The sequence below is a fragment of the Paramormyrops kingsleyae genome, chromosome 1 (assembly GCF_048594095.1).
Source record: "Paramormyrops kingsleyae isolate MSU_618 chromosome 1, PKINGS_0.4, whole genome shotgun sequence".
Taxonomy (NCBI): Eukaryota; Metazoa; Chordata; class Actinopteri; order Osteoglossiformes; family Mormyridae; genus Paramormyrops; species Paramormyrops kingsleyae.
Genome location: NC_132797.1, coordinates 20932742 through 20947026, shown reverse-complemented (window position 1 = coordinate 20947026; position 14285 = coordinate 20932742). Strand labels below are relative to the sequence as shown.

Here is a 14285-nt window from a genome sequence, read left to right as displayed (position 1 = left end):
TGAGCAAGGGACTGTTGATTAAAAGAAGGAATTGAAGGAATTGAATGATTGAAGTTATATATTAAGTGACCTCCAGTACTGAAAACGAGGAAAGCATGATGGCTATGAAGACCTTCTTTGTATGTGGGAAAATGTAGAAAATACTTGAGACGGCCAATATTGAAACGTAGGCGGAATCAAAGGCTACTGTGAATGGTGCAACCAGGAAATGAACCGAGAGCAAAGCCATTAGGACAAGCTGTAGGTCTGTATACCAGCAAAGAAAGACAAGGGCAAAAGCTCAATTAAACATCTGCGAGGAATTTAGGAAATGCGAAAAGGCAGAAAATTAATTAAGGGAGATCATCTGCCCAGGACGACAATGAAAATGATTACAGACCATGTAAATGGTAAATGGAGAAAAGTTTGAGAAAAGACTTTGCATGATATAGCAGAAGTAGCATCGGCAGGTGAAATGGGAATTAAAAGAACAGGCTGTCTGGCACACTTCCTTTCATCAAAATGGATGTAGAATAATGGGTTTAAAAACTAGGAATGACGAGGTAAAGGCAGAGCTAACCCAGTCCAGCTGCAGTGACGGCTACGGCTTTCTTAGGCAAGGTAACATCTGCGTCACAATATCCTGCTGATTCCTCCACACTGGCTACCATCCAAAACATAAGTAACTGGACTTGATTAAAATTTGATTAAATACTGTCTATAATCCTGTGTAACAAAGCAGGATGGATGATGCAAAAGGCAGTAAACAAACGAGATGGCCAACTCAAAAAGGCAATTTTGTAAATTAAATGATTTATGCTATTAGACATAATAATAGAATCGTTAAAACACTAAAGGCACAGACTGAAAGTGAAAGCAGAGGCAAAAAGCTGGAGAATAAAAACAAAAATTAAAATAAAGTTAATGAAAAGTACTGTGCAGTCATACCTGCTGAAATTAGACTTTAAAACATAAGTGAGGACAACATGAGGGAGTTCTTGGTGCAAATCCCAGGAGGAACTGATACAGAACTGATGCAGAACCTGAAACTCTCAAGCTGTATAATCAGCCACTTTAATATTATCCTCCAAATCCATGTTTAGTCTCCAGCAAAGTTCACTTCATTCTAATTCTATTAATGTCACCTAACCAAATTAACCCTAAAGTGGATGTATTATTTATTTAAAAAACTGAAATGTATTGTCATATAGGTCAAGGCCAGGCAAATATAGTGAAAAAGGATATAACATGTGTTGGTTATTTTTAAATAAATTGTTTAATTAAAGCCATTTTTAAAATGTTAGTTCATTCTGTGTGAATTGGAAGCAACTTGGAATTTAAGACGCTAACCCAGCACATCAGTGATCCTGTCCTGGGATTAGCTACCCCTGCTGACATAACGATTACATTTTATTTACTGAGCAGATGCTTCTCTCCAAAGCAACATACAATGTAGAGGGCAGAGCCAGGCAGTCTCAGAGCCAGGCAGTCCCAGAGACAGACAGTCCCAGAGACAGACAGTCCCAGGAGTGGTTGGAGGTTGAGGGTCTTGCTGAGAGGCCCAGCAGTAAAATCCCCATAACATACTGCACCGTAAATTTACATTCATTCCCTTCTAACACATTTCCATCATTCAGTTCATACACATACAAACCTCTGGTGTATCCACGAGTGGCAGCGTGTCAATGTACTGCAGGTAATCCTGGATACTTTTTCCTTTAGGGATCATGTAGCCCTTGTAGAAGCAGAACTTCTCAGTGAACATATTTTCGCTGAACCAGACCCGGGCAAAGGTGTTCAGGAGGTGCTTGTCCAGGTCATCCGTGACCCTGCCTCCGTACTGGACTTCCCCGAGCATGTAGCGCAGGCAGATCCAATTCACCCCACGCTTGGCGTCCATCTCGTCCAAGTGGTTTTGCACAAACTGCACGCTGGATGTAAAGTCCGCTTGGTTAAACTCATATGGGATGTTCCAACCCAGGGGTCCAAATTTACGCCTCTCCTGTAGAGGAAGGCAGAAGGAAACATTCAGGACACATCCAACAGCAGGAAAGGTTCAGTTTGGTCATGAAAGCTTTAGGTTCTTTAAAATGGTATTTAACACTTGATTGACACTGGAGCTGGTCAGCACTGCCCCAAGCTTAGCCTGACCTGGACCGTCGTGTGGAGAAAGGCCACAGCGTACAGGAGAGGTTTCCACTGGGGCAAGTTGCTGAGGTCCAGCTGCTCCTGGGTCACGGTGCTGTAGGTCCGCTTTAGTCCAGCTTTCACACCTGTAAATACCCACAAGTGCGGAAAGAACCTATATGAGGATATATGCGCATATATGAAACCTATATGCAGTATATATGCATATATATGATAATATATATGCTGCATATATGGTATATATGCCACATATAGGCAAAATTGAGGTGCATATATGTGCATATACAGGCCATATAGGTCTCCTGTATTGCTTCTTTATATCCACATATAAACCCTATATGTACATACAAGATATGTCTCCTATATACTGTAGCTCATGGCAGGATCTGGTCATTTTAGCTCATATCTCACTTTGGCAACTGTCATACATGATGCCTAGCTCATATTTTCTATTATCAAGGCAATAACTAAGAACTAACTAAAAAAAAAAAAAATGCAAAAAACTTATGTGCGAACACGTGAAATGGGTATCACATGTAATTGGCATGTTATGGAATTTAACTATGGCAAATAAGTGAGAGGAGATGGAAAGCTATGATGTCTACACGTTTTCCTGAAATATTTACTATGCAGTCCCATGAAACATTTACTATGCAGTTGTATTTAGAAGAACATTTCTTTTTCACGCCAACCTTCGGAGGGAGAGGGAGAAATAAAGGAAAAAGAAAAAGCAATTTAATGGCAACAGTGGCACCGATGGGAGAGCGGGTCGTCCCATGATTAGAAGGTCGGGGGTTTGAATCCTGGCTCCTGCAGGTGCAGACTGCCGTTGTGTGACAAAACACTTGCTAAATGTAAATAAAAAATTTAAATTTCTACATTTTGGGCTTTTATTTATGTTGTCTAGCAGCTATGGATTTTAATAATTTTAGTAATAATAATTTAATAATAATTTAATAATAGGTGAACATATAGGTAAACATGTACAGTATGTGCATATATGTACATATAATATAGGAAAACGGCCAATTTTATATATGTCACATATATTAAAAACCTATATCAAAACCTATATTAAAACATATATGTTTATATAGGTTATTTCCGTGTGGGAGGACAGTGCCAGACCTTAACCACTAAGCCCAGTAACCAAAATTCAGGTAAAAACCGCTAGCAAAATCAAACAAACATATACCTGGACATCGAAGTTATGAAACACTGATGCTGGAGCCAAGCCTCAGGATTAATTCCCATAAATGGTTAACCCAGTACAAGATCATGCACCTGAAGGCTCAGAGAATGAGGCAGGGGACACCCTGTGAAAGGCCCACTGTCTCGGGGGGGCAGCAGAGGGCCCAGGGGGGAGGGATTGTGCGTCGTTGGAGCCCGGTTTAGATAATTTGGTCCCAGACCCGAGAATTCCACGTGGTGAGCCTTCCCTGGTTAGGAAACTCACTAATCACCATTTCATACACCAATTTACGAAACAGAGAGGGGAGAACTCACAAGCAAACTAAAGAAACTGGAGCCACAGCCTAGCAGGCGTGAGCACAACTGACCGACCGCACCGCCGTCAGTACTCATCCACGACGGATAAAATGTCACTTTTGCAGCTTATAAATGTAACCTGAAGCAGCTTGAACGCCTGGGTCTTTGTCGGCATGCTCAAGTAAATTCAGCCAGAAATGGACAGCTGCCAGTTTCAGAGACCTTATTTAAACAGAACAACATCTCTTTTCCTAATTGTAATTATAAATGACTTGGCATTTCCTGCACTCATTTTAATAAAAGCAATAGAACAGGAATTGTATGATTGATATTCTGTGCTAGTAAGTCTCACATGCAACCTGTTGTCACCCTCTCATCTATAATACATATCCATCCTTTTTTCCTGCCTTGAAGTGAAGCACAGTCAGGAGCCCCAGGGCATTTCTGCGATAACAGCAATGCTGCATATGAAATACCCAAGGGCTTGGAAAACATAGTATGTGTTCATATTTTTAAAAATCTGCGAAATATGGGCACAAATAAATACCATCCAGCCATTTTCAGAAACATTATCCTGTGCAAGGGTGAGGGAGGAAATATACTTATTACAGGCTGTTTTTATGGAACCAGATTCTCATTTAGTAGTCAAAAAGAAAACTAAAAGCCAAAAATCCACAGGATCTAATTCTAACTTATATAACCATATACATAAATCATCTATTCCTCAGTGAAAACTGGAGCCATTCATCAGTTGCATTTCCCAGTCATTTTCAATAAAATTCTGTTTAACAAGAAACATATTTATTTCAAACAACACTGGTTACCTGTAATTACAAAAAATGAAACTTCCTCTTCATTGAAATAAGACACACAATTGACTTCTCAATAAAATGCCAATGGAAAACAAACATCAACAGCTATTCAGAAAGAATTATTGAAATGAATCCTTCCTGACTGAATTATACAGAATGTTTTCACTCCTTGTAACAACAGGTGATTAAAAATATATCCCAAAATGTTACCTTTCTATGAAAAGAAACATCTGCCTGAATTTTACATTATGCCACAGAGGCAAATCCTCCGTACTGACACATGGGAAGAGCATGTTGCGCATATAAATAAAGCCTACAAATTGCGGAATTCATTTCATTCTTTATTTATAAATATAATGTATTTACGATAAATTCTTCGGCAGGATTTGTGATGCTGGCAGACAGGCTTATAAATCGCCTGCAAGGTTATATTTAAAATTTACATTCATTTATTTTATTAAAAAGCAATGAGGTCAGACAGGCCTGGAGTTAAGGGCCTTGCTGAAGGGCCCAACGGTGAAACCACACCACCAACTGTGGGATTTGAACCGGTGACCTTCTGGCCACAGGTTCAGCATCCAAACCCACTGACACACCCAACTCTCACAGCTAAATAGAGAAAGTCATGAGAAATGGATGAGCTGAAGGAGAATGACTGATGCACCACTTGTGCTGACGACGTTCCATGTGCTGCACAGTTTGGAGACGCCAGTGGTGTAAACGCTCCGGTGATGTTTGCTGAGACCTACCTTGCGGCGGCTCATTGGTGAACTTGATGGACGACTGCAGCAGGTTGATGGGGAACCTGGGGTGCATCTCCGTGGTGATCCATACCCTGAAGCCGTCGTGGATGCCATCGGCTGTCGTCACTGTCTCCAGCAGCTCGTCCAGAAAGTCGAGGCCCAGGTGACAGTTCTGCAGTAGCAGCCAGCCGCCTTCCACCATGCTCTGGGTCAGCAAGCGGCGAGCATGCACTTCCTGGCCCTGGCCCATGGATATGGCACGGCACTGCACATTCTGAAGGGTGGCCATGATGGGGGGAGGCGGAGTCGTAATTATAATACCGACCAATCGGAAACATCCCTTAATGTGTATGATAACTGCTTTTAAATCAGTATCATAGTGTAAAAATCTGTCATCTAATCTTAGCATGGCTCTGAAAAAGTTCAATTTAAAACTAAGAACTTGCCAAAGGAAATGCATTTATAAAATAAAAGAATGAATGAAAAGCATTTTAAAAATCCATTAATATAAAAGCATATATGATTATATGACCGTTATTCAAACTCAATATCATCGTCTTTTCTGAGCACAGCTATGGTTTAATTCGAAACAAGGAACTCACCCAAAAAAAAACAATTGGATTGTTTTAATAGAAATAGTAAAATAGAATAGAATAGTCTAATAGAAATTGAAGGAATGAAAGGCTTTTTAAAACTGTTTAACAAAGATCATCAGTTCATCAGCCGTTCATCAGTTGATACCAGTCTGATACTTGTGCTGTTAAATCACAATCATACTGTAATAAACGTCTTTTCTTAGTAGAGCTCTGAAAAAAGTAGAATTTAATTCAAAACTAGGAATTCACCAAAGGAAACAATTAAATTGTCTTATTAAATAGATACAATTGTTTTTGACTGAATTAAACCCCTTAAAAAACCCATTAGAAAGATGTGCATATGAAACATTTAAATTGTCTTGATTGTTACATAATAGCAATTGAATGAATGGCTGTGGGTGTGCACCTTTGTTTTGGCTAGCCGCTCTATATTCTCTGTGGGATCTGAACCCATCGACAACAGGCAGACCATGGGAGTCCTTATGTCGCTCTCAGCCCACAAGGCCTCCATATCCAGGACGACGCCCTCGGCGTACCTGCTTCCCAGAGAGTCGCCGATGTAATGCCGGGCCTGCAAACCAAGACAGCCTGTGACTTCAGCGTTTAAAACAGGCCGCACAAGAGCAGAAACGGCCCCCTGTGCTGCCGTCACGCCTGGACTACACTGTCTGCAGAATTATTAGGCAAGTGTGTATCTTCTCATCCGACCAATACTTTCCGTCCAGATGAATCTCTAATTAAGAATCAACTGTTTAAAAACAGCAAAATGTTCAGTATTTGGTCTGAGTACTTTCTGTTTTGATAAAAACAGGAAAACAGATACTTTCCTGTGCAGAATTACTAAGCAAATTGTTATTACTATTAAAATGGGCCAAAGAGGACCTTACAGAGAGCAGGGAAAAAAACAAAGCAGTAAAGTTCCACTCAGAGGGATGCAAAACGATCAAAACTGCCACTGATCACTGTGCAATCAAGTGTTTTGTTGCCAACAGCCAAAGAGGACTGAAGAAGCATGCAGAGATAAGATGACGCATATAAACTGCCAAAGTTATGAGTCAAATTATGGGGAGACTCCCAGAAACTCTTAAGCATCAAATGCCATCATTTTTCAAAACTGCAATCTGAACAGAATCTCCAGACGTTCTAGGTGCAGTGTGCTGCGTGACATTCCTAAGGTCATAAACGCTGAAACATGACCTCCACTCAATAAGGCATGCAAGGTATAACATTAAGAATGGGCATGGACATGTCTCAGGACTGAGGGTACAAAGGTTTTGGGGACAGATGAGATGAAAGTGACTCTTCATGGAGCATATGTATGGACCAGTGGATGGAGGTCCTCTCCAAGCACCAACAAGGTGGTGGAGGAAAGATGACGTGGGCTGCAATTATCAGTGATGAACTTGTCAGACCTTTCTGACTTGCAGATGGTGTAAAAATTAACCACAAGGTCTACTGCCAATTTCTAGAAGATACCGTACTTTCTTCAAACGCTGGCACAGGAAGAAGTCGGCAGCTTTCTAAAAGGTTATGATATTCCTGCAGGACAATGCCCCTCCCTATACATCAAAGTATTTCATAGATTGGCCTAGAAAGGCTTGAAATGTGATTGAATTATGGCCTGTCCCCCCTTCATTGCCTGAATCAACCCCATTGAGAACTACTGGGTCTTACCAAAGTGTGAGATTTACCAAGGTAGCAAGCTGTACCCTTCTCAGAGCAGCATCTGGGAGGTGGTCCTAGCTGGCTCAGCTAATATAGGACAGGATCAAATCAAAAACCTGACTGGTTAAGTGGGCAACAGGCTCATGATGGTCATTGAGAAGAAAGTTGGCTATACTGGGCAATAAACTGGGTGAAGTGGGCTGTACAGAATGACTGATAGCTTGTTATTCCTTATACTGAATAACAAAAATTGTTTCTTATTATTATTTCTGTTGATGGTGAAGAGAGAAGAGAGTCTCTGATTGCCTAATAATTCTGCACACTGATAATCAAGCATTGTTCTTTTATTTTCATTTGTGAAAGTCAAATGTAACATTGTCTCTCAAAATAAATTTACTTGGTGCACAAGAATACTTCCGAATTCATTTTTATAAGTCTGCCCAACTTTTGCTAAAAAATATCTTCAGGAACAGTACAGTACCTGCCTAGTAATTCTGCACACAGTGTATAAGAATGATGCACTCAGTCACTCCTAACAGAAAACACAACCACTAGCAATAAAGCTTATGTTTTGTTGCTTGAATTTGCCCGACAGAATGTGTTCTGCTTAGATAGGCACTTCTGCAACACCAACTATCTTTATCAGTGAAAGCTGGCTCCTCTCTTACATACTTGAGTATTTTTTCTTCTATTCTATTTCCTTTATTATACTGTATGTTTGTGATTGAGAACTTTGAGACAGTTGGCCTTTTCTATTTCAATGTTAATAAATATCATTCAGACATAAATCTATTTGCATCAAGAGATTATTCACATCACAACAATATTCAGTTTCTATAACTTCTAATTCTCTTATAGGTTCAAGCTGAGGTAAAGTACAGTGCTGCTGCCAAAACATATCAGCCTGCACTGCCTTGATGACTCATTGCTATTCAGCTGCTACTCTGTGAATCAGTGTTCTCTCCTCTGCTATTTTAGTGGCTGTAACGCCAATGGGTTTCCAGAAAGGCCTGTCATGGCAGCTAAACTCTGCCTTTAAAGCTCAGTCTGACTATTGCTTGGATGATAACTTCTTTACTCCTCAGCTTATTTGCTTCTCTGAATTCTGCCCAGGTGTCTTTTTCTGTCCCTTTCTATTATCGTATTATCCTTGTATTATCCTGTCTGTGGAGAATTTAGTTGTTGCCTAAAGACAACAGAATGTGTGGTTCAGTGGGCTGGCATGCCACAGGTCCTGTGGTTGGTCGAGTCTTATTATCGATGTTCTTAATGCACTATCAATCAGCTAAAAATGAACCGTAAACCTTTAGGCAGCAGGTTTTCAATGGATTGACAACCTGACGTGCATTTTAGCAAAAACAATCAAATGTATTTTTAGCATTTGTTACCTGTGTTTCTCTTGTTTTCTTACTTAACAACTACATATTCAGGATAAAATCTTAATGATTGAGTTTATATACAGATGATCCTCGCTTTACAATGTTTCAATATAACCAGTGTTGGGCAAGTTACTCAGGAATTCTAATAAGTAACTTTTTACTTATTAGTTCTTTAAAAAGTAATAATACTAGATTAATATTACTTCAGAATAAGTTAAGTTACTCATTACATTACTATATTACTTTCGCCCCCCCCTTCCTTAGTAATGAAAAATGTACAACATGATTAGCAAACTCCATTTAGAACTGAATCCACTTTATTGGAACAAATAGCCAATGTAAGTCAAACTCTCCAACTGTCAAACCTAATGGGATACATTCTGATATATATATATATCAGATATATATATATATATATATATATATATATATATATATATATATATATATATACGCATTCACCTTTAAAAGCGATACGTGCAGCAATCAATCGTGCATTTTAACCTCTATACCGCAAATGAAGTAGGAATTAGCATAAAAAGGTTAAAATGCACGATAATTTCTTGTCATATCGGCGCAAATGCGTACTTGCGTACCAGTTATGTCAATCCCTGCGCATATCATACTCAAACTTATGATATATTCAAATTATGACAGGTTCATCGGAACGTAACCCCATTGTAAGACAAGGAGCATCTGTATATGCTGGCAGAAGATGAACAAAACAATGGAAACACCACAGGAAAAAAAGAACTTTGAATCTGAGTTATCCAAACTACTACTACAAACACAGCTACAAAGGTGAGTCATATTAAATGTCAGTTTGGTGTGGGTTTCAGCTATAAATAGAGTCTGACAATCAGTACCTTGACATGTGAGTTTGACATGAAGAAGACTGTAGACAGCATATTAGAAAAATGGTAACTGCCTTACCAAAGAGGAACAGAGGTCAAAGGTCAAATCCAGAGGAATACATTGGCACTTGTGGAACTCCACAGATGCATATAGCCTCAAACATTTCCACAAAACCCCTGTAACCCAGTCTGACAAATAAATAAATAAACAAATTAATTAATCCCACTCGTTTGCAAGGGCAACGAACAAAGAAGGACAATCGGCTATAAGGAGCACAACATCTGGGAAGCATCCTGGTACCCAAGCAGTGCTGTTGTCTCACACTTCAAGGAGGTTCAAATCCCATGTCCCGTCCAGGGCGGACCGCAGCCCTGGGATAGGTTCCAACATGTCATACCCCCCTCCCCCAACGTGATCCTGTACAGGTTAATTAGATGGAAGGAGATAGATATCTAACTGATTCAGCAGACTCATAACACAGCACATACATTTTCCAGAAATTCTGCTCGAGGCCTTAAAAATCTCATGAATTCTCAGAAATGCGATGAATTAGAGGTATAAGTGTAAACAGCACAAGAAAATTTGGTCAAGATAAGACTGAGCTCCAATTCTCGACCTTCAGCTTTGTTTATTGGGCTGAAGTTGCTATAAGTAGAAAAGTTTGTAATTAAATGAAGATGCCAGCCAAGTAAAAAAGCAATAATACAAACGGAAACCTTAGCAAGCAAAGGGGAAGGACATACTGTACTGAAATATACAGTCAATTGTCGTCTTGCTTAAGCGGCGATCCTACGATTTATTCCCTGTAACAGTACGGAATCTTTGACATAGGCTGTCAAAGGAGAAATAAAAGATCTCGGTCACTTGCAGAGCTCCTCACACCTTATGTAATTCCAGAAAAAACTCTGGGAAAACCACAAAATCACTGTACATATAAAGAACAGGCTTGTCTGGCGAAGTTAAATCATTTTCAAATAACTTTGATTTGGATTTGCTTTGGTGCTTATTAATTACTATCAGTTATACATTTTCAGCAAAATCTCACAGGAAACTTCCCCACTGTTTTTATCTTATCATTTTGTAATCTTGACATTTTATCCCCTCATATAATTTCTAACATTATTTAGATTGTATATTTTCTATAAAGCATAAGCTTTTTGTAGTATCAGCTCACATGTACCCATCATGCAACACTGAGTTGTACACATTGCAGGTTACATTTTACATTAAACAACCTTTATATATCACTGTACCATGGCAGCAGTACACTGTCCATATTAAAAGTGTAGTTTACATAATCTAAGCATCATTGTCCAAAAACCAGTTTTATATAATAGAATTATGTCAAATTACCCTGAGAATGTTTAATTATATAGTATGCATATGTGCATAGGTTGTATGTTACATACATGTCCATAGGTTGAATGCTACATAAACTGCCAGTCAAAAATTTTTGAACACCCAATGCTTTACCTCACAGCAATACAGCCATTGTAAATATCAAATAAAGACACAAATGGCCTTATATGGGATTAAATGGATAAAAAATATTTAAAGAAGAACATGGTCTGCATGATCATCTGACCTTTGCCCCATTGATCTGGAGTGAAATCAGTGGTTGAGCTCTCTAGCAGAGAGCTTTTTATTTCGCCCGGTGATGTTTGCCATTTATTTAATATTCTAGCTTAATTAACATCCTGTAATGTTTTTTTCTATGTGGCAATGATTGCGCTTGAACCGCACAATAACATAGGAAACTGTTCGAAAGTGTTCAAAATCTTATGAGTGAACGAAGGATGTTTTTGTTTACGTTTTCCACACTTCGCAAACATTTTTATCCAAGGTGACATATGACCGAGAAAGCAGGGTCAGCCAGTCCCTGGAGCGATGGGGGTGAATGATGGTGCTCAGCGGCCCAATGGTGAAAGCACTTCACCACCTAAGGGATGTGAACTGGTCACCTCTTAATCACAGACAGCCTCCCAGCCAGTAGAGTCACACGTCGCCCCTGCTGGCAGCTAAGACACAGCTTACCTGTGCAATGGTGCGATCTGGACACCAGCACCGAATGAGCAGTAACTTCCGGAAGGTGTCCATGATGTTGTCATATCCGTCAGGGACAGCGGCGTCCTCGGGGGCTTCGGAGTCATACCAGGCCTTCCAGGCCCGGTCATTGTGGGACACCTGGACCAGGAGCTGTGTGAAGGGCTGCAGGCCGGACAGCTGCACCAAGTTCAGCCAGGTCATGTCCAGAATCCAGCGCTTGGGCTTGGGCTCAACAGAGTTGAGGTCCAAAGAAGCCCCGCCTGAAATCCAAAAAACCAAGAGATGTATTAAAGTTAATATAGTTATAAATATATAACATTAATACATTAGCAATATCTATGGACAATAAACAATACTTTCTTAGATTGGATATAATCTATCATTTCTTGAAAGTCGAACAAACCAGTTTGACCTAGAACTCGATCTGAATATCAGAAGTCGAACCGTGAACGCTGACCTAATATAAATTGTACGCGCCAGGAAATGAGTCATACTACAATGCAATTCTTACTTGAATGCCTTCTTCACAGACTGGACGATTAACCAAATAAAGCAGCGCAACATTACAGTAACTAACAATAAATAAACCACTAACTTACGTGTAATATTAGAGCATTTATGTCATTTATTTAAACTTTATTTTTCCAGGTAAATTAACTGAAAACCAGTTCTCACTGTTTTACGTGATATTCGGGAGAAATAGCAGATTACGATCGGAACTGCCTGGGATACAAACGTCATGCGTGTAACTAAACTCTTCAGCCAATAAGGGCAAAGGTGTGTCGTCACGGAGGCGGTTCCTGTTTGTGCAGCCAGGTGAGAGGTCGCAATGCATCTAACCATAATGCATTGCGTCAGGATCAGAATGCGTTGCTTTAAGCCAGCACTGTAAGCAAGTCGAACGCACCCAATGACCGGACTGGGGAAACAAACTGAAATGCGGACTTAATACAGAAGACTAATGGCAACAACCAGAAACAGCTGATCACATGGGGATCCCACACAAGGTTAACGAGGAGGCGTGGCACACTAAAGGAGCGGACGATCGGGGCAGGACAGGGTTAATGTTGGGATAAGATCTTTATCGTTTTGGAAGCCATTAAGAAAAAAACTTCTCTTCTTGTTTTATCCTGTTCATTTTGTGTTTAAATGCTTAAAAAAAAGCACACATATTTAGGTGTAATTTTGGGGGGCCGGGAACCAATTAATTGGTTTTCCATTATTTCTTATGGGAAAAATTTGATCAGAACTCGAACTTTTTAGGATTCAATCCGGAGTCCGGAACGGATTAAGTTCGAGAACCGAGGTACCACTGTATATATATCCTTTAGTTTGAAATGGCCACATAGTTCAACATAGAGAAACATCAGAGGAGCTTAACCCACCAGGATGGAGAGAGTGGAGAACCAATCTGAGCTAGGTACTGAACACAACTTAGCAAGGTATTGAACACCACTGAGCTAGGTGTTGAACAAAACTGAACTTTGTATTGAACAAAACTGAACTTTGCATTGAACAAAATTGAATTAGGCACTGAACAAAACTGAATTAGGAACTGAACAAAACTGAATTAGGTACTGAACCAATATGAGCTAGGCACTAAACCAATATGAGCTAGGCACTGAACCAATCTAAGCTAGGCACTGAGCAAAACTGAGATAGGTGCTTAAAAACTGTAAAAGGGTGAAAAGTTTAAGTTGCTTTGCATAAAAAGCACCAACTAAGCACCTTACAGGAAAATGAACTGTAAATATGTTTGACCTAGATAGATGTATTGAGGAAAGCAACGGGACTGGCTTCACCATTATGTATTTGATCACAGAAGATTCTGGAAAGCAAAGGTTTTGCATTATCGACTTGAATTAAGCTGACGTGTGAAATCTAAAACCACCACAGGGAAGTTGATGTGCTGGGAATTGGGAATTTCTCTTTGCGTAAGATAGAAGAGGCATGACAAAAATGAAGATAGCACTCTGGGAAACGTCAAACGGTTTCTCTTGTGGTGTCTAAGACCTTGCGGGCTGTCATTATTATATCACGTTCAGTGGAGTATTAAAAGTAGACTTTATTCCTGGTTATACACAGGGTAGGGAGGTATTAACTCCATTAAATAACAGGCAGCATTCCTCATGCACTGTCGCACGGTTATGCTTTTCAAGATAGGACAGAGATTTACAGTACAACGAAGGTAGGGAGTGTAAAACCCAGCCTAGCTTAACCTGCCTGATTATAATCTAGATACTGTAGGTTAACCTAAAAGGAACCAGGTTTTATAATGCTGACAACAGAGAAAAAAATCCATCAACCACATAACTAATAGGTGTAGCCACTTATTCTTGTTGCTAAATGGTCATAAAAATATGTAATATCTACAGCCTTGTGTCGACTTTCATTTGCATTTGCAACTGGGACCACAGGACTCAAGTCAGTTGGGATGTATCTCGATATTGTAGCTGTCCATCGCATATACATATATAGCACCTATATGCATACTGTGCTACAAGTTACAGCGGGGAAAATAAGTATTGAACGCGTCAATATTTTTCACAGTAAATATATTTCTAATGGGGCTAT

The 14285-nt window shown here is 39.7% G+C and overlaps 1 protein-coding gene across 1 annotated transcript in view; it reads right to left on the bottom strand.

Moving 5' to 3' along the window:
* Window positions 1-14285, bottom strand: part of dnah5l (dynein, axonemal, heavy chain 5 like) — a 111209-nt gene that overhangs the window by 8976 nt on the left and 87948 nt on the right. Inside the window, exons 68-72 of the mRNA XM_072711707.1 lie at window positions 11700-11971; window positions 6173-6337; window positions 5177-5444; window positions 2131-2252; window positions 1634-1981 (exon numbers count right to left, since the gene is read on the bottom strand). Of these exons, the coding sequence (XP_072567808.1) occupies window positions 1634-1981; window positions 2131-2252; window positions 5177-5444; window positions 6173-6337; window positions 11700-11971 (1175 nt within the window). The remainder of the gene's footprint in view (window positions 1-1633; window positions 1982-2130; window positions 2253-5176; window positions 5445-6172; window positions 6338-11699; window positions 11972-14285) is intronic.